At 41.4% G+C, this 19,810-nt stretch overlaps 1 protein-coding gene across 3 annotated transcripts in view; it reads left to right on the top strand.

Annotated features, from left to right (window-relative positions):
• CNTNAP5 (contactin associated protein family member 5) overlaps positions 1-19,810 on the top strand; it is an 811,538-nt gene that overhangs the window by 339,460 nt on the left and 452,268 nt on the right. For all 3 annotated transcript variants that reach the window (XM_086718348.1, XM_086718347.1, XM_086718349.1), the window contains one exon: positions 13,800-13,947. In XM_086718348.1, coding sequence (XP_086574474.1) covers positions 13,800-13,947 — 148 coding nt within the window. The remainder of the gene's footprint in view (positions 1-13,799; positions 13,948-19,810) is intronic.

Below are 19,810 nucleotides of genomic sequence, written 5' to 3'. Positions count from 1 at the left end.
GAGTTAGGGTTTGTTTAGTAAAGGAATTAACTTTTGACATGGGCTCAACAGTAAATATGATCTAACTAAACATGTAGAACTAACAATAAGAGTTAATAATTATACAGGTAGAACTTTATGCCAGAACTTCATATGTCACGCAAGAACTATTCTAAGCAATATCCAAGCCATATATATGAATGTATATATTACTTATGATAATTCTGGCATGGAATAGGAGACACGTGCGTGCGTGTTAACAAATTTACACACAGACATTCCTGCGTGTGCGCGCACACACAGACACACACGCACACACACTCAACCAACAATCCCAAGGGAATGTTCTCTTATCCTCATTTTAAACTTGGGCAAATATTCGTACAGAAAAGTTGAGTACTCATCCAAGTTCTCAAACTCAGTAAGGATTTAAACTTAGGCACATGATCCGGAGTCTGTCGTCCTAACTCTACACTGAAATGCTATGCAAATGCATAGCACAAAGGTACCGAAACAAACTTCCATGTAATATCTGTGGCCAGTGACAGTGAATAGCCTAGTTTACAGAACATGCAGGAATTGTGAGATAGAAGTATCAGGAAACAGAGTAAGATCAGCTCACCATGCAGAGGAACTCAAAACGCCTCTTTGACTTGGTTCAGACACCATCACCAATGAAATCAGACCGAGTGTAGAATTGTCAAGCTAGGTAGTCTGAAAATCGCTATTTAAATTTGAGGATGAAGCAGAGTATGAACAGCGCCTGAGTGTTGCTTGACACAGCGAGGTACAAAGGCATTATCCAAGTTTAATTCTCTGCATTCAATCTGGAGTATGCAGACTTCCCTGGTATTTATACATGGCAGCAGCCAGAAGGATGGTTCATGTTAGCAGTAGAAGCCACTGGTGCACATTATTGGAGAGCGGACCATCCATTTATAGTTCTAGAGAATCTTTTTTTGGAAAAAGAAAGCTTTGATATATATATAATTCCTTCTGTATGTCATATTACTCCCATTTAATAGATAAAGAAACCAAGGTTCTGAAAGTCAGAATAAGTGGCCTTTGGCTATATATGAAATAATGGTAGGAAGTGATTTTCGAGGGTGCCTCCACCCAAAGTCCAGCAGCTTCAAACTGTGTCATGCAGCTGAGGAACCAATAACTCTTCCTACAGAGGGCTCAGGGATAATACATGAAATGTGGAATGAAAATGGCATGTATTACCCCCCCCCACCCCCCACCATGTATCAGGTGCTAGAGACATGAAATGATCAGGGTGTAGGTCCTCAAGGTGATTGCAGTCTATAGGAGACCACTCTAATGCACATGTTCCAGCCCTGATGCTGATGTGTGGCCAAGATGGAGACTGTAGGAATAAATAAGGGGGGGGGGTGTCACCAATTTAAACAAAGAGTTTGGGAAGAGCACAACAGAGAAGATCCTGAAAGAAGGAGTTTGCAGGTGTTTTTGAGCGAACCTCAAGCAGTGCGATATGGTAGAAGGGCCCTGTAGGGAAAGAAGAAGCAGGAGATGGTTTGGAAAACAGAGGGCTTTTGTAGGGCATACTAGAAATTTCTCCTTGATTTTAAAGCTAATATACCCTCTTGTAAGATTGATGAAATGGAGTAAGACCAGAGAGAGAAAGATTATCTGGTGGCTGTTAGTCATCCAGGGAAGAGATGATGAAGGTAGTGCAGAGAAAGAAAGAAATGAACCTTCCACCAGATGTTTCCTGAGTTCTCCTTTACTCACGGCCACAGCTCAGAGGTTGCAGCAAATATCCAGGTATTTTATTTCAAGTTACCAGCCATACTGTCAGCAGAAATGAAATATTTTTGCATGCAAGTTTTTCTTCCTTTCTTCCTCCTTCATTGTACTTCAAGGGTCCCTTTTAAAACTGTCAACCACAGCGAGATGTCACCTCACACCTGTTAGAATGTCCATCATTGAAAGGACAAGAGGTAACTAGTGGTGGTGAGGGTGGGGAGAAAAGGGAATCCTGGTGTGCTGTTGGTGGGATTGTAAATTGGTGCATCCATGATGGAAAACAGTATGGAGGACCATCAAATGATTAGAAATAGAATCATCGTATGGTCCATCAGTCCCACTCTTGGAATATATCCAAAGGAAATGAAAACGCTGATATAAACAAAGATATCTGCACCCTCATGACAATTGAGCTAACGCCCAGCATTATGTACAATTAGCCAAAACATGGAAACAACCTGAGGGTCCATTGGGAAATGAATGAAGAAAGAAGGTGTGGGGGAAAGGGACTGAAGGAAAGTGGTCAGAAGCTACAAATGTCCAGTTATCAGGTAAATGACTACTAGGGATGTCATCTACAACATAATGATGCCCGTAGCTAACACAGCTACGTGATGTTATAGGAAAGTTGTTGAGAGTGAACCCTAAGAGTTTACATCATAAGGAGAATTCATTTCCTTTTCTTTTTATTGCATTTATATGCAATATGATGAATATTAACGAAACCTATTGTGGGAATCATTTCACAATCTATGTAAATCAAAACACCATTCTGTACACCTTAAACTTATACATTGATGCATGTCAATTATTTCCCAATAAAACTGAAAAAAAAAAAAAAAGGAAATTCTGATGTTTCCTAGAGTCATTGCTTGAGCTACTAAAAATTTGACAGAAAATAGCTAAAAGTCAGCTAAGAGCAGAAATGGAACAAAGGAGGAAAGGATAAGAGAAGTAGATCATGATAAACTTGGCCTATTATATGGTTTTGCCAAAGGCTGACAATGAGCTAACACCTTCTCTTCAGAGTGCTGGTTTGAAATCCAAATCTCAGGAAAACGAATGAAGGAAAAAAAAAAAAAAGACGTGTTGACTGCTTCCATGCTCCTATTTCCAGAGAAATCTGCTGTCTCCTCAAAGGTTTCTATTCAGCAAGGTTAAATTATCTTTAGGAGAAAATCAGCTACATGACAGGTGAATTGGGGCTTATCAGCTGGTATAGACATTGCTATTTGGAAGTGAGCCCGTAAAGCACTGTGGAGGAAATAATGGTAAGAACATCCTAGAACCCTTTAGTCCTCACTTGGCCCTCGTAGGACCTAGCCTGTTCTCTGGCCAGTTAAATGTAAAGGACAGTGGGAACCACATCCACAGTCTTCATATAGTTTGTGAGGCGAACAATTGAACCATCACAGGCACAGAATAGAATGAAGGAAGAAATTTTGACAATGTATGTTGCCCATTCTCTCCTTGTGATACTTCTCCCTCGGGTAGTTTTTGATAGGCTGGATAGCTTAGGCTTTCTTAACTATACAGATTGAAACTTCCCTCTCTATTTGCTTCTCTGAAATGCTCTAGTCAAGGAATTAAGAGCATGAAAGTCAGCCGTAATGGTAGAAGGAACTCCTATACGTAATATTGCTTCAATTCTCCCTTCAACTAATTGTCCTTCCTTGAGAAAATGTCTTAAAACTTCTATCTTTGGTTTGTCCACCAAAAGGTATGAACATGAAATTCTCTCAGGGTGATGCTTTGTGCATATTTCTATAGTGCAACATTCTTTTAAGATGTTCCATGGAAAAAAGAGCAGGGTTCCATAATGGAACAATTTAGGGGGAAAAATGTGTATCGTTCCTTTATTCAGCAAATCTTTCTGGGCCTCACCTGTGATTCCAGAAGTCCCTGCTCTCTTGGAGCTCACAGTGCAAGGAGAGAGACAAAGAAGTAAAGCAAGATGAGTTTAGGAAGGAAAATAAAGCAAGATAGGAGGGTTGGTTGTACTGGGAAGGGAAAAGGAGTTGGCAAGAGCCCCTACAAAAGACTGCAGTGCACATAAATGGGCAGAAAAGCTCAACAGTCTTTCCATCTTGGTATTCATTATTCCCTTTGCCCCATGACTTTACCCTGGATGTATCAGGTAGTCTCTTTCTAGCTCTGGACCAGGTCCTTACTGTAGGGTCTCTTCTGTCTGGATCCTGTAATAGAAGACCAGGCCCTCCTGGCAACCCCCATGCTCAGTTCTCCATTTCATGAACCAGGAAGTTCAGAAAGCTTTGTCTTTCTTTTCCAGAAATCAGAAGAGGGCAAAGGAATTGTTTCTTTTTGCTTTAGTGGAGTCTGAAAAGTCTGATTTTGCTAAGTGGGTGTTTCAGTCTTCTCCAGTTGTGCACCATATGGTCAAGCTGCCATACATGATGGTGTTATAGCTCTTAGCACAAGAGATGGAAACGTAAATATATGACAGTGTTGTCAACAATCACTTTATTACCCATTATACTTAACGCAGCAGAAGTCACACAAAAATCGGAACCTCTGAACAAACATAGCAATGACAATGGAGGAATTTGGTGTCTCATATAAATACATATTTTTAAACAAATATTTATCTGTACATGCATAGTGTCCTCAAGAATAATTAGGGTTCTGGATCATCCACTCTGGTAGACAAAATACCACATTTCTATTATTTAGCTGTGGGTTAATATATCTTATTTCCACATTATTAGTTGATCTTACTTTATTTTCTAGTAAAATGTGACCTAGATCAATAATTGTCACAACGATGCTAATAGCCTAATTGTATGCATAAGGTTCCTATTGGTCTAGGGAGAGTTTTGAGCAACTTAATTTGGAAACTTCCTTTAAATCAATGATGATTTGTTAAAGCTGTAAATGGGCAGAGGCCAGTGGCAATTTGAGAGCCCTTCCTTCAACTTCTACTTTAACATAACTTTAGCAATGCCCTCTCCTAGCGCTTGTAACTGTTGACATTCAATGAATTAATTCTCTTTGTACTTGAGATATTGATGGGATTGTTTTAATTCAAGTAGATTACAGAGGAACACACTGGTTCATCAGACTAGGGAGAAGATGAGGAAATGGATATAGAATTAATCACTTTTTGAAGGAGAAAGTGGAGGTAGATATCCAGATGCCATGGTCATGGTCTGCTGTATCTATGAGAAGCCAGTTTTTCTGCCTAGGGATGGGTACTGGTTTCTGAGGGCACTGGTGCCTCCAGTGGGAGAGGCATTTAATTGAAGGCCTTTAATCTTTGTAAGTTACTAACTTCTGCTGGCAAGTCTCACTATTTCCCTCACGATCTCTGGCTTACTCTGGAATAAGCCAGAATGCATGTGATGGGTTAAGTTTGTTTGGAGACTTTATACCTGATGAGATTTGCATGCAAATAACTTTAATATGGGTAATTTAATGCTAAAGTGATCAAAGAGCGCCTGGGTGGCTCAGTCAGTTAAACGTCCGACTTCAGCTCAGGTCATGATCTCACAGTTCATAGGTTCAAGCCCTGCATCAGGCTCTGTGCTGACAGCTCAGAGCCTGGAGCCTGCCTCAGATTCTGTGCCTCCCTCTCTCTCTGCCCCTCCCAGCTTGCACTCTGTCTGTCTGTCTCTCTCAAAAATAAATAAATTAATAAAAAAATAATAAAGTGGTCAGTATTATGACTTCACATAGGATTCCATTTTCTCAACTGGCCACACAATAACCACAGTAACCATCCTTTCAAGCAGATGACTGACAGTTAAGATCAGGACAGGGAGACTAGGAGCGAAATGACAATTGGCCATTGACTGCATGAGAGCACATGTCAGACAAAGGTTGTGTCAGGGCTGGGGTGGGAATGAGGAAGCACTCATACCTCAAGCTGGAGGGCACTTCTACTTCCAGAAACAGAGGAGGAAGCAAATATCTCTTCAGTGATACAGTCACGAACTGGAAAAAAATAAGAACATGTCATTCCTAAGAGAAGGGAACAGAACATGAGTGCGTGATGGTTACTAGCAGGGCTTGACCTGAGAACCCTACTCCACTTGTGATCAAGGTCAAGTGGGAGTGACAGTTTTCCTCTACTATTGCCCTCAATCCTTGAACTGTTCTCCTACTCTGGAGACTGTACTGGCAAAGGAGGACAGTGCCATGGATTGGTTTTCCTCTTTGCCAACTATCAGGATCAAGTGACAGAGGTGGAGTTGTTCTTATGCAGTTATCAAATTCAGGGTGGCTTTCTAGCCCAATTAAATAATTGCTCTTATGAAATTGCAAGTAGATATACCACATCTGCTCTTATAAGGATATAATGGTGCAATGGACACTTTTCCTACAAACAGGAGTAGAATAAAAAAAGAATTCAGTAGTCTAATTCTCCTTTTTATACCCCTAAAATTTGTCACTTAAGGAATATGGTCAATGATACTGTAATAGTGAGGTATGGTGACAGGTGGTAGCTACACTTGGGGTGAACGTGCCATAACTTATGAACTTGTCAGATCACTATGTTGTACACCTGAAACTAATGTGATGCTGGGTATCAATTATACTCAAATAAAAAACAATATATAAAAACAGCAAATAAATGGTAAGAAACAGAATTCCTGTCTCCCACCAATAGTGTCTAGTTCCTAACACTTACCTCTCATTTTCTTTTGTATATGTGCCTGTCTGAAACCCATTTCAGCACATACACCTGCAGAACAGTTTGGAACTTCAAAGCCTGAATGGGTGTATCAATTTTAGTTTTAACTCCGCAGTTTGCATGTTAATTACCCTCTGCCTTATTAAATGTATCTTATTAAATAAGAAAAAAAATGTATTTCTAATTAGCTCTGGGCTGCTAGTCCTTCCTTAGCTTTAGTTTGTACTGTTTTTCTGGGAGAACCCTTTGAATGTCATTCAGAAAATGTAAGTATGATTGACAAATGCCTTGCATGGGGCTTGAGGGTATTAGTAAGTCACTGCTTCAGAATATGCTCTCACACAAAGATATTTTTACACAGGAGCTAGCTATTGGAATTTCTGTCTTTCTGTCTCTCTGTGAGAGTATTGTGTGGTTTGTGAGAATCTATTATGTGCAATGTCATTTGCATGTAGTATTTAATGTAAGTTTCGCCACTGCCTTGGAGATTTTATTTGCACGGTTCTCCTGGTGAGAAAACCAAGAGTCAGAAAAGTTGTGTTCCTTTGCTTATTCATTCACTTAGTGATTCAGCAACTTACTAATACCAGTGTGAGCGAAGTTAAGATGCTGTTTGAAATTCACTGATTTTGAAATAACTACAGTGCACAGATTTGGTTTGGGTTGCCGAATGCCATTTCAACATACCTTGAAGAAATACCACGTTCCGTGCACTAGACATTCTGGTTTAAAATAAGATACAGCCCATATCCCCAAAGGAACTACAGTCCTTGCGCTTTGCAAGGGACGACAGAGCGAATCAGCAAGGTGGTTAGGATTAGCACTCACAGCTCATATCCTTTCTCTCCCACTCTACTGCTTCTTTTAAAACAGACCCTTAGGCAGCATGGAGTTTGGCAGAGCACCAGACTTGAAATAGGTCTCCCTGAGAATTCCTGATATTCCCTGTCAAGGTTACGGAGGCAGAATTTGGTTGCTGCACCTGTTATTTATTGCCCACACTGCAGTTAGGCAAATTAATGACATCTTCCCCGCGGTACCTGGATGCTTGCAGTCTCCCTGCCAGTCAGAGCCATCAGTGGGTTTGGCACAATGTGATGTATTTGTTACAGCCAAGTGAGTTGCTTGGGTAGCAGCGAGCCCAGACCCGTTCACTCTCCATGGGTAAGTGCCAGTGACCATCCCGTCTTAGCCTCATAGTTTGTGCCTACTCCATTAGCTGCCTAGTAAAGAATAAAAAGAGTATCAGCACTTTCATCATGAGCAAAGGGTCTTCCTTTCATAAGCCAAAATGTTGTGTAGTGACAAGGAATGAATGTGTAAGGGGAAGGAGCTGAATGCTGACTCTGAAACTCTCGTTTTCTTGTGTGTTCTCCTACGTGCTCCTCCTGTGAGCCCCCTTCTAGGTAGTTGTTTTCTCTTATGAGCGCACATGAACTCACCTTCTGTGGTCGTTACACTTCTTGAACTATGGGGGATGATATGGAAGAAGAAAGATGAGCTTATGCACTATGTTCTTATGTAGGGACCAAATCAATGAACAGCCTCAAGAACCATATGCATGAGGGGTTCCTGGGTGGCTCTGACTCTTGAGTCAGTAGGTTCAGCACCTGACTCTTGATTTTGGCTCAGGTCATGATCTCATGGTTCATGAGATGGAACCCGACCGTGGGGTCTGTGCTGACAGTGTGAAACTTGCTTGAGATTCTCTCTCCTTCTTTCTCTGTCCCTCCTCCCCTCTCTCTTTCTCTCTAAAAATAAATAAATAAACATTTTTTAAAAGAACAATATGCATGATATTTTATAATAAAATAATGCCACTTATCCCACGTCAACGGTAAAAGGCCTGTGCCCAGATTCAGTATACTGTTAGTTGATGTGGGGTGAGAACCAAACAAACTTGTGAGAAACAGTATGGATACCGTTGCCCCGAATTGACCTGATTCCCAAAGTCTGCCAGTGAGGTGGGGAATCCCTTGTCGACTGGCAGCACAATTGTAAGATGTGGCACAACTTTGGAAAGTTGAAATGTACGTGTGCGGGGGAGCGGAGGGAGGCTCCTTTAGTGAGGAAGCTGGCTAAACCTTCTTGAGGTAGAGTGAACTAAAATTATACGGAGGGCCTAGCAAGTGCCTGGCGTGGAGCAGACCCTCAAACCTGGTTGTTCTTATTGTGCCACAGCCATGATTTGGTTTCAGAAACCCGATGTATATGGGCAATAATGAGAATGCAATCAGAGGGCCACCGGACTTTAATCAGAGTCTCTATAATCCAGTCTCAATTTGGTAATTGCTTGATTTATAATTTACGATTCAATTTAGGCTCTCCAAAATCAAGTTGTCTCATCTTTAAAATGAAGATCATGCAGATTTTCTACCTTGTGTGGACGTTATGTTCAGATGAATTGATGGATATTCTTTGTGGTCATTTTCTGTCTCCCATCATCGAGAAAATTGCTGATGTGATTTCCATCCTCAGAGCTTAGTTCTGCCCCTTCTAGAACTTCGTATACATAGAATTGTGTAGTATGCACTCCTGATGGCTAGCTACTTTTGCCCAACACACGTATTGGAGCAGGTGTTGTTGGTTATTTTTTATTGCTGAGTATAACATTCTGAGTTCAGATTTACTAGTTTTTTATCTTCTTGGGATGGAAATATAGATTTTTAACTTTACTTCTTCCTTCTCATGTAAAAAAAAAGGCATTTGTAACCATCCATTTTCTTCTAAGGGCTGCTTTGGCTATGTTCCAGAAATGTTGATACAGTGTTCTTATCATCATTCAATTAGAACTATTTTCTAAATTCCATTTTGATTTCTTCTTTGACCTATGAGTCATTTAGAAGTGTGTTGAATAACTTCCAAACATTTGAGGGTTTCCTAAATAAGTTATTATTATGACAGCTTAATTGTGGTCAGAAAACAAGCCATATGATTTTTTTTACCATATATGATAGGGTCCCTCTTAGTGAATGTCCTATGTGTGCACTTGAAAACAATGTATTTAACCTGTCATTGTTCCATGTTCTGTGAACATTAATTAGGCCAGTTTCACTGTTTGAATATTCTACATCCTTACTGGCTTCTCCCTCACACACACTTATTCCATCAGCCTGACAATTTCTAACTTTTCACTGGAGTTTTAATCATTTTTCTTTTAATGTAATCACCAGTTTGGTAAAGTTTAAGTTTACTTTTTTTTTTTTTTTCTTGTCTGTGATTTATTCCTTTGTTTCTCATTTCCTATCTTATTTTGTGTTAAACTGGGATCAGGTTTGTTGTTCTTATATTATTATTATTATTATTATTATTATTATTATTATTATTATGTTATTCCATCCTTTCTCTTTTATTGGCTTTGTGGTTATACCTTTTTGGTTATTTTTTTGCATCTTTAACTTGTAATTTATATAAAATTGCTAATATATCACTTTGTATACAATGTGAAGCCTTGAACTAGTGTAATTCTATTTATCCTGTATCCCGTTCTATGCAGCTTTGTTGACATATGTTTTCTTCTATATATGTTATAAATCTCACAATGTGTTTTTAGTTTTCCTCTAAAGTGTGAATTGACTTTACAATTTTTAGGAAAAGAAAGAAATCTAGTCTTTTTTTTTTTTAATTTTTTTTTTTTTAACATTTATTTATTTTTGAGACAGAGAGAGACAGAGCATGAACAGGGGAGGGGCAGAGAGAGAGGGAGACACAGAATCTGAAACAGGCTCCAGGCTCTGAGCTGTCAGCACAGAGCCCGACTCGGGGCTCGAACTCACGGACCGTGAGATCATGACCTGAGCCGAAGTCGGTCGCTTAACCGACCGAGCCACCCAGGAGCCCCGAAATCTAGTCTTTTATTCTTACCCACACATTTAACCCTTTGAGTATCCTTAATTCCTTCCTGCACATTGAAAATTCTGTCTTTGGGGCACCTGGTTGGTTCAGTTGGTTAAGCGTCTAACTCTTGATTTCACATCTGGTCATGATATCACAATTCATGAGTTTGAGCCCTGCATTGGGCTCCACACTGACCGTGTAGCATGGAGCCTGCTTGGGATTCTCTCTTTCCTTCTCTCTGCCTCTCCCCTACTCAAGCACTTGCATGTGCGTGTTCTCTCTCTTTCTCTCAAAAATAAACAAATTAATTAAAAAAAGAGAAAATTCTATCTTGTATCAATTTCTTTAGATAGAATTACTTATGTAGCAATTCTTAGCAGTGGAGGTCTATTGGTAATAAATTATCTCAGCTTTTGTTTAAATGAAACTATGTTTATTTTTTTCTTCAGAGCTGGAAGCTATTTTTGCTGGGTATAGAATGTTAAGTTGAGGGGCACCTGGGTGGCTTAAGTGTTCAACTTTTGATTTTGGCTCAGGTCTTGGTCTTACAGTTCGTGAGTTTGAGCCCAGCATTGGGTTCTGCACTAACAGTGTGGAGCCTACTTTGGATTCTCTCTCTCCCTCTGTCTCTGCTCTCTTTACTCTCTCAAAATAAATAAACTTAAAACAAAAGAATGCTAGGTTAATGGTATCCTACTTTCAGCATTAGTTGGTCTCTAACATTTCTCATGAAAAGTCAGCTGTCACCCTTAATGCTGTCCAGGTATCTTTAGCAGTTGAGCTGACTTGGGGTGAGTGATAGCTTTAATGAATCTAATAGGGCCTTGGAATTCAAGCACTGGAAGAGGAAGGAGACATTTGTTTGCTTTTCTTTCTAGCCTGCAACTTCCTGCATTGCTATATGATGATTACTTTTGATCTTGTCAGAAGTTGAACTAGTGAACTTGGTGAGAATTTGGCTGAAGCTTCCTTTAGACTCAGTCTGCCTCCAGCTTTAAGTATTCCCAAGTTAATGTTAGCCTCTTAGCTCCAAGAGGGTCCTGGGACCATGCACTGCATACTTTGAGATCTCAAACTTTGAGACCTTGGGTCTCCTCTGACATGAGCCTATGAGGCTATGAAACTACAAATTATATAGCTCTGGGACCGTGAGATGTTCAGATCATGACAGAGAGACTCAGAAAGATTAAGTCGCTTGCCTAATGTTACACAATCTTTCCAAGATGTGCCCTTTTTGATGAGAATCCAAGATTCCGTCATCAGAGCACTTAGTACATGAGTTAAGGGATCCTATAAAGGATTCCAGGTTCACAAAATAAATCTTATATCTAGAATTATAAAACCAGGATTTAAACGTTAGCTTAAGATATATTTGGTCTATATATTACATAGAACTCTGGAGGGGGCACCCCATTGTCCTCAGTGTAAGAAAGATTTTACTGAAAGTTTGGGTTAGATAGAGATACTATAGACCCAGGGCCTTTATGTGCCTGGGAGGTGGGTTGTAGCATCCATGAGTAAGAGGGAGTCCAGATTACTGAATGGAAACTCCCCAGTTAGGTTGTAGAAAACCATGAAATACCTTAATTCTATCCAGGACAATCAGAAACCACCAGTACCTCTCCCCAAGATATACAACATGTATGAACATATATATCAAAGAAGTATGGACAAAAACATATTAAAAATGGAAACCAAAAACTCTAAACTCTATAGGGAAAATTCCTTTCTTTTTTTTAATGTTTATTTATTTTTGAGACAGAGGGAGACAGAGCGTGAGTGGGGGGGGGGGCAGAGAGAGAGGGAGACACAGAATCTCTAGGGAGATTCTCTAGGGAGAAGCAGGCTCCAGGCTCTGAGTTGTCAGCACAGAGCCCTACACAGGGCTCTAACCCACAAACTGTGAGATCATGACCTGAGCTGAAGTCGGATGCTTAACTGACTGAGCCACCCGGGTGCCCTGGGAAAGATCCTTTCTAAGTGAACAAGGGACTGAAGAAGGTTTATACCTGTACCAGTTGTAAAGCTGGGAGCAGGACGTGTGGAAGAGCCAGCCTGCCAAGTAGAGTCATTCTTATTTGCATGAAGAAAAAATGGTACAACCTTGCCTAAATCCGTGGCCTGGATGTTGGATTTGAATCTTGAGGAATTCCTCTCCACTAAGTCATTCCGTTACATGAGAATTTTGTTGCAGGTGTAGCTGCAAATTAGGAAGTGAATGTATTCATTCTTCAGTAAGCCACTTTGTGCTGCGTAATAGTGACGCTATCAATTGCTTATGTCAGAGTTAGTAGCCCCTGGGTGTATTGTGTGTTGCAGAATGTCTGAGTGTTCACAGCTGTGGTGAGGATACATACAGACAAGGTTCAGACTGGATCTTTGAAAATGGATTCAATTCCATTGTTTACATAAGATACTTTACTTGGTGTTCATTTTGGCCACTTGACGAACTAGCGGATCTCCCTTTTATTGACATTGATGGGACATTAGCAAGTATGCTTTATCTACAAATACTTGAATCAGAAAAGAAGGCAAATGACAATTTTTAATGAAGCAAGCAAATCCGTGTGCTAGATGACATACTGTCTTAAGGATTAGGGAACCTTGGGGTGATGAGAAAGTTGTCTGGATGGCTAGTGGTGAGGGTTGCACAATGGTGTGAAAGTATTTAATGCCACTAAAATATACATTTTAAAATGGTTTCAGTGGGACGTTTATGTTATGTATATTCTACCCCAATGGGGAAAAGAGATGAGGTGTGAGACTTTGGATTCCATCTCCAGAAAAATTTTTACTCCAGAAACCCCTCATCCAAATGAAGACTAGAGGACATAATTCTGGTGTGCCCAATAGTTCCCAAACTATGTGCTCCTTTGCTTCAACTTCCTGAGAAAATGAGTTACCTAAGAGTCCTAAGAGTCAGAACCCCCCTTCTCCCTCCAGTAACGATTGACATGGCGATAGCTGAAGAGTGTGGGGCTGTAGAAAAACCACAAGCTTTGGAATAGGACGACCATGGAATTGAATCTCAGACCAATTCCTAACCGATTGGATGATGTGAAGATTTCTTTTTTCTTCACCCTTTTTCTCATTACGCTTCAGGTATTTTTTTTTAATCTGTGAAATGGTAATAATCATAATAGAAAGTGCTTAGCATAGTGACGGGCCTCAACTGATGGTAACAGTTACTTCAATGAAAGCCTTTTCCTTCTAAGAGGAGATGGCCACTTATCTCCTCTACCACAGGGAGGGACTATGAGCATTAGAAATATTGGAACGTCATGGTATTATTTACTTTGTGAAGCTTTCAGGTGTCATGTCTAACCTTGGGGGAGAGAGTTCCTCAAAGAATAATGGATAGCATTTCTGAAAAAAAAGGAACATAATGAAGAATTTTCACAGGAGTCGGTTTCTATTTGACATATCTGTGAAATTGAGGATTTTCTTGGAAAGACTCAGTGGAGTAACATATGTGAATTTGCAGTGAGGTGCTTTGAGCTCGGCATGGGAAGGAGACGCAATGGTGTCACAAATCTCACGGGGCCTCCTTTTCTCTCCGCAGACCTTTGCAGGAAACATGAATGCTGACAGCGTGATGCACCATAAGTTACTGCACTCAGTGAGAGCCCGCTTCATTCGCTTCGTGCCCCTGGAATGGAATCCAAGTGGAAAGATTGGCATGAGGGTGGAGGTCTACGGATGCTCCTATAGTAAGTGTAGACACGCACCCTCAACACTGATGTGTTGTGAGCGCCGCCCCCGCCCCCCCCAAGGGTTACCAGCTTATCTACATTGTGATGGCAATCTCAGGTTGTTTCAAAACTCTTTCAAGCCTTTAATAACTTCTGCACATTTGAAAATGTAAAATTCAACCCAGAGCTAGAAAAACTCTTCTTCTGTCTAGGGATGAAGCAGCTTGGTAGTGATAACGTGATAAGAGCTTAACAACAGCCCAGAGTTCAAAGTGAAGAGCTCTTGAAATGTGAGCATCATTTGTCCTTGAAGTAGAAGAGGAATTTGGGCTCCATTCTTTCCCAGAAGTGAGGTATTACAGGTATGATAAATTCGCCCCTCCTTCAGCACCATGAAGAAAAAAGGTTCCCCCTCTTCACTTGTTCTAGAAGGGGAGGAAAAAGAGCATTCCAATCTGATGTAATCCAGGGAGTGCTTCTTGCCTGGAGTTATGCTAGCCAAATATTCATCTGTGAGTTGTTCTTGAACGGAAAAGTGGCTGGCAAATAAGGAATATGGTAACCACGGGTAGAACCGGCAATCGCTCTGGAATACAGTCAGAATTACGCAGGAAATGTAATCATTCCTATAATTCTCCTCTGCAAGTTTTATATTTAAAACTAAAAGTAGGCCATCGTAAATTAGTTTTCTACCTTAGCAGTGACATCTCCTGCTTATATACTAAAACCCAGTGACCCCTAATGTATGAACGCATGTGATTGCTACCACTAACATGGTTCAACAGATCCTGGTTTTGGTTATAAGAGTGCCTATTGGGTTATGTGCTTGTACCGTTTTTTTGTAATATGGCCAACTGAATGCCTGTATCAGAATCATCTGGAGCGGTCCTTAAAAATGCATTTGCCTAGCCAAGTCCTGTACATACTGGATTATGATTCTGGGCGTAGGGACCTGGAAAGCTGAGTATTAACAAGCTCCCTAGGGAAGCGATGGACATAAGAACATCTAGTAAAAATAAATTTCTTCACAGAGGGGATTTACTTGTGAAATGGCTGTCTTTATCTTGAACAAGCATTTCCAGAAAGAGTATGTTATACAACAGATACATCAACAGCACACCATTAGGCTAGGGAGACACTGCATTCCACTTCAGCCCTTGCATAACACAGCACAGAATGTCCATAAGGGCACATGCTTCCAATCCCAGGTTCTCTGGCATGCCCGGATTCCCTTGTTGCCTCTTCTCTTGATAACAGGTGTCGCTACTTGGAGGTTTAATTTTAAAACTTTTTTTAAGTAATTTTTTGTTACATTTATTTATTTATTTATTTATTTATTTATTTATTTATTGAGAGAGAGAATGAGGGGTGGAGGCAGAGAGAGAGAGGAAGAGAGAGAGAATCCCAACCAGGCTCCGGACCATCAGTGCAGAGCCTGATGTGGGGCTTGAACTCACGAACCATGAGATCATGGCCCGAGCTGAAACCAAGAGTTGGACGCTTAACCAACTGAGCCACCCAGATGCCCTTTTTTTTTTTTTAAAGAAAACTTTTTTTTTAAAGTAATTTTTTGTTAAGTTTATTTATTTATATATTTTGAGAGAGAGAGAGAGAGAGTCGGAGGTTTATTTTTAAGTAAAAGGTGACACTTTCATGCTGAAGTAAAGAGGTTACCTATGTTATGACTTCAGCCATCTATTTTGGGGTAACAATCCCATTACTGTTTACCATGTCCTCATTGTTTTCTGTCAGCCAGTCAGCTTTCCTTTGCTGTTCATGTACATCGTTCTGCATGCATACACAGAAAGACTCCTCGCATCAAGTTGAAGAGCAGACTGGAGGGTTGAAAGAGACCTTGGAGGGATACATTCATCTTTTTCCAGTGCCAGACCCCTTTGAGACTCTGATGGCAGCAAGGGACATCCCCTTAAGAAGAGCACCCACAGTGACATTTTTTCATAAGCAGATTTTTCTATAATATTAGGAGACCCGCAGATCTGCTAAAGCCCAATTCTTGACCAGGCTCACAGTCCCTGATTTGGAGGAAGACCAGTCCTACGGGGTCTGCCCTCCAGGTAGGCTCCATGTCTACTCAGTGCATTCCCTCAAGGGATAACTTATCTTTGGGTACCTATTGTGAGTGATGGGATGTTAGCCACCTTGGGGAGCTGCTGAACACTCGGTCCTTTCCAATCATTGGTCCTGGTGCTTTTTTGCTTTCCCTTGGGGAAAAAAAAGAATTCACCTCTCACTTCTTTTTTTTTTTTTTTTAACATTTATTTATTTTGAGGGAGAGAAAGAGATGTGGGGGTGGGGGAGAGAGTCCAAGCAGTCTCTGCTCTGTCAGTGCAGAGCCCGAAGTGGGGCTCGATCTCACACACAGCGAGGTCATGGCCTGTGCTGAAATCAGGAGTCGCCTCCTTAACGACTGCCCCACCCAGACGATCCCTCATCTCTCATTTCTATCTAAAAACAAGTCTCTGTGTGTCCTCTGGATCAGAGGATGGTCCTCCCTTTCAACAACATCTCATCCTCCCTTTGACTGGGTCATTCCTGTACATAGAAGACTTTGCTCTATAAGCTATCAAAAGGAATACAACAAAAGCTGACTAGCCCTACTTAGCAGCTACTCCTTCTCTCCCTTGCTTTTCACAGAACAGCTTCTCTCCAAGGTCTGTGTGTGGTTAGCACCTCCACCCGCTCACACCCCAGCACACCGCACCTGATTCTCTGCGGTCTGGACACACATGGTGTTCCGTTCCAGGTGTCTGCTTGGCTAGCCAGGGTCCCAGGATCCAACCAAACACTAACCTAGGAGTCGCTGGGAGGTGGTGACCATCTGCAGTCACTGGGCTTTGGGGAAAGGAGAGTATTCTTGATGTCTGGGTGGGCCAGATTCAGTCGGTCGAAAGATTTTAAGATCAGAACTGAGGTTTCCCTGAAGAAGAAGACATTCTACCTGTACAGTGTAGCTTCAGGTCCTGCCCGAGTTTCGTCCTCCCCTTCCTGACAGCCCGCCCTGCAGATGAATTTCGGACTTGCCTGGGCGGCCCCCACACTCATGTAAGCAGTTCCGTGTAGTCTATCTGTATCTGTATCTGTATCTGTATCTGTATCTGTATCTGTATCTGTATCTGTATCTGTTTGTCTCTGTATCTGTATCTATTTGTATCTGTACCTATCTATCTATCTATCTATCTATCTATCTGCATACCTATCTCTCTATCTCTCTATCATCTAATGCAAAACACCCCACAGAAACTACTTCAGCAAAGACCACCAGTGAAGAACTCCACATCACCAAATCCAGTGGTCACTTCCCTTTTCTCACCTCACTCAACCTCTCAGTAGTATTTGGTTCAGTTACCTATTTCTACCTTTTAAAAACCTGGTTTTCCCTTCTGGCTCACCAGCTACCTGTGCTCAATCTCAGGGCTCTGTCTCAGAACTTCTTTCCATCTACACCCCAAGCCCATCTGAATATACAGAGTCCCATGAATTTAAACACTGTGGATACACTGATCGTCTTCACATCTGTATCTCCTGGCCTGACCTCTAGAATTATATAGGCAATATGCTAGGTATGTCCTCGTGAAAGTCTAAATTGAATAGAGCAGAAATACAACTCCTGATTACCATTCCCTCAAACACCTGTTCACATCTCCCCAAACTCAGTAAATGGCACCACTGTTTGTTCACCTGCTAGAGCAAAAGCCCAGAAAGCAGTCTTGAGTCCTCCTTTCCCATAACTGGCACTCCTGTGCAACTTATTTAAGTTCACAGTAGCTGCATCAGCTCTCTCCTCCAAAACGTGCCCTGAATCCACATGTTTCTGCCTTGCGGAGCTGCAGCCTCTGTCTCTTCTCCCCCAGTGTATTTAAATCACCTTCCAGCTGGAGTTCCTGCTCTATGCCCCAGTCTCCCCAAACCTATTTGGGAGGCAGTAGCCAAAGTGATTCTTATAAATATTATAGAGAATTGCATACTTCACTTAAAATAAAATTGAGACTCCTTTCCAGCAAGTAGAATTTCTTATTGGAGGTTCCTTGCCAACCTCTTCAAATTCCTTTTAGTTCTTCCAGCCCTTAGAGGCCATCTTGCTGTTCCTGGAACATGCCAGGCTTTTTCTACCACAGGGCCTTTGCACTTTCTGTTCCCTAGGCACAGAACAGCTTTTCCAAGAATTTACAGAGTTACTTCCTTTAGCCAGTGCAATTCCAATTCTGATGCCACCTCTTCAGAGAAGTCCACTTTTCTTAAAATGTTATTTATTTATTTTGAGAGAGAGAGAAGGAGAGAACACATGTGCATGAGTGGGAGAGGGGCAGAGAGAGAGAGAGAGAGAGAGAGAGAGAGAGAGAATCCAAAGTAGGCTCCACTCTGTCGGCATAAAGCCCTATGTGGGGCTCAGTCTCAGGAACCATGAGATCATAGCCTGAGCAGAAATCAAGAGTCAGACACTTAACTGACTGAGCCACCCAAGTGCCCCCAGAGAAGTCCACTTTAATTGCCCTTCTAAAGTCTCCTGCCCTACTTCCTGTGTATCAGCTGTTATCCCCTGGCTATATGCTGTGCCTTTATTTTCTTCGTGGTTCCTCTCACAAAACAGAATCTTGTTTGTTTGTTTTGGTTTACTTGTTTGTTGTTTGCCTCTCCAAAGCCCTGCACCAGAATGTAAGTGCCGTGAGAGTAGGCACCTTGTCTATTAAGTCTCAGGACCTAATAGGCAGAAATAGGTATTTAGGAATGAATGGATACATATATCAGTCCAGTCTCAGCATGGGCAACCATGTAATTCACCTGAAATTACTTGCTGTTCATAACACCCATTGTAGTTTCTAGGGAACTGTTTTTCTCCCCACACCATGGGCTCATAAACCTTTTTGTCAAAAATCCATTTGAGTACGTTGCTAAAGATTGGTGGAAAACTTACAGTTCTATAATTTCTTAAGACTTAAAGTTTTAACTGTTTTGGAAATATCTGCATATTCATTCATTCATTCATTCACTCATTCACTCATTATTCCTTCAGTTGACAACTTTATTGAGCAATTAAGATACATCACATACACCACGCATCATGCAAAGCCCTGAGGGATATAAGAAATAAACAAGACCTTTCTGTGAACTTTAATGAGTCCTGGAGTTTTTTTTCTTTGAAGCGCTTTTGTATGATTGCATTTCATTAATTAATTCTTCAATTGTTTCTTTGACATATGTCTCCCGACTGGACTCTCTGCTTTGAAAAGGCAGTCACTGCACCTGTCAAGTACCCCCACGCCCATCGCAATGCTGGGTTCTTGGTATTCTTTCAGTATTTGTCAAATGATTGACATTGCTGATAGTCAGAGAGGGTGTAACAAGCATGTAAATAAAAATCTGCCACAAAATACGGCGTGTGCCTCATAGGAATCCGCAAAGGGGACCCGGGGGGGGGGGAGAGGACAAAGTAAGCCAGTGCTACTGTTGGTATCAGAAAGATTGCAGAGATACCAGCCACCTGAGCTAGGTCTCAGATGTTGAGTAGTGACTTGCCCGGCAGAGGGGATCTCCAGGCAGCAGGAGGGGTGAGCACAGAGGGGAAACTGGGGTAGAGCTGCGGGATTTTGCTGCTTAGTGCACAAGAGGCAAGGGCAGGAAGGTAGGAAACAGAGCCACTTGTCTCTCTCTGCTCCCGCATTTCCCTACAGTAACTTAAAAAACTTCATCTAGCCTGCAGGAGGAAAGATATTTATAGTAAGAGATAGCCCTTCCTCTTCTCTAACCTCTCCTGGGCTTCACTTCCTTCCTAATAAAGTCTAGCCTTTCCAGTTTGAAAAGCTCTCTCCTTGTTGGAGGAGTCAAAGCGGGCTGCCTTTCAGCGTCTTCCAGTCATCCCTCA

This window comes from Puma concolor, chromosome C1, assembly GCF_028749965.1.
Source record: "Puma concolor isolate L17-30 chromosome C1, mPumCon1.1.hap2, whole genome shotgun sequence".
Lineage (NCBI taxonomy): Eukaryota > Metazoa > Chordata > Mammalia > Carnivora > Felidae > Puma > Puma concolor.
Note: the sequence above shows the minus strand (reverse complement) of the source record. Positions and strands in the feature narration are given on the sequence as shown.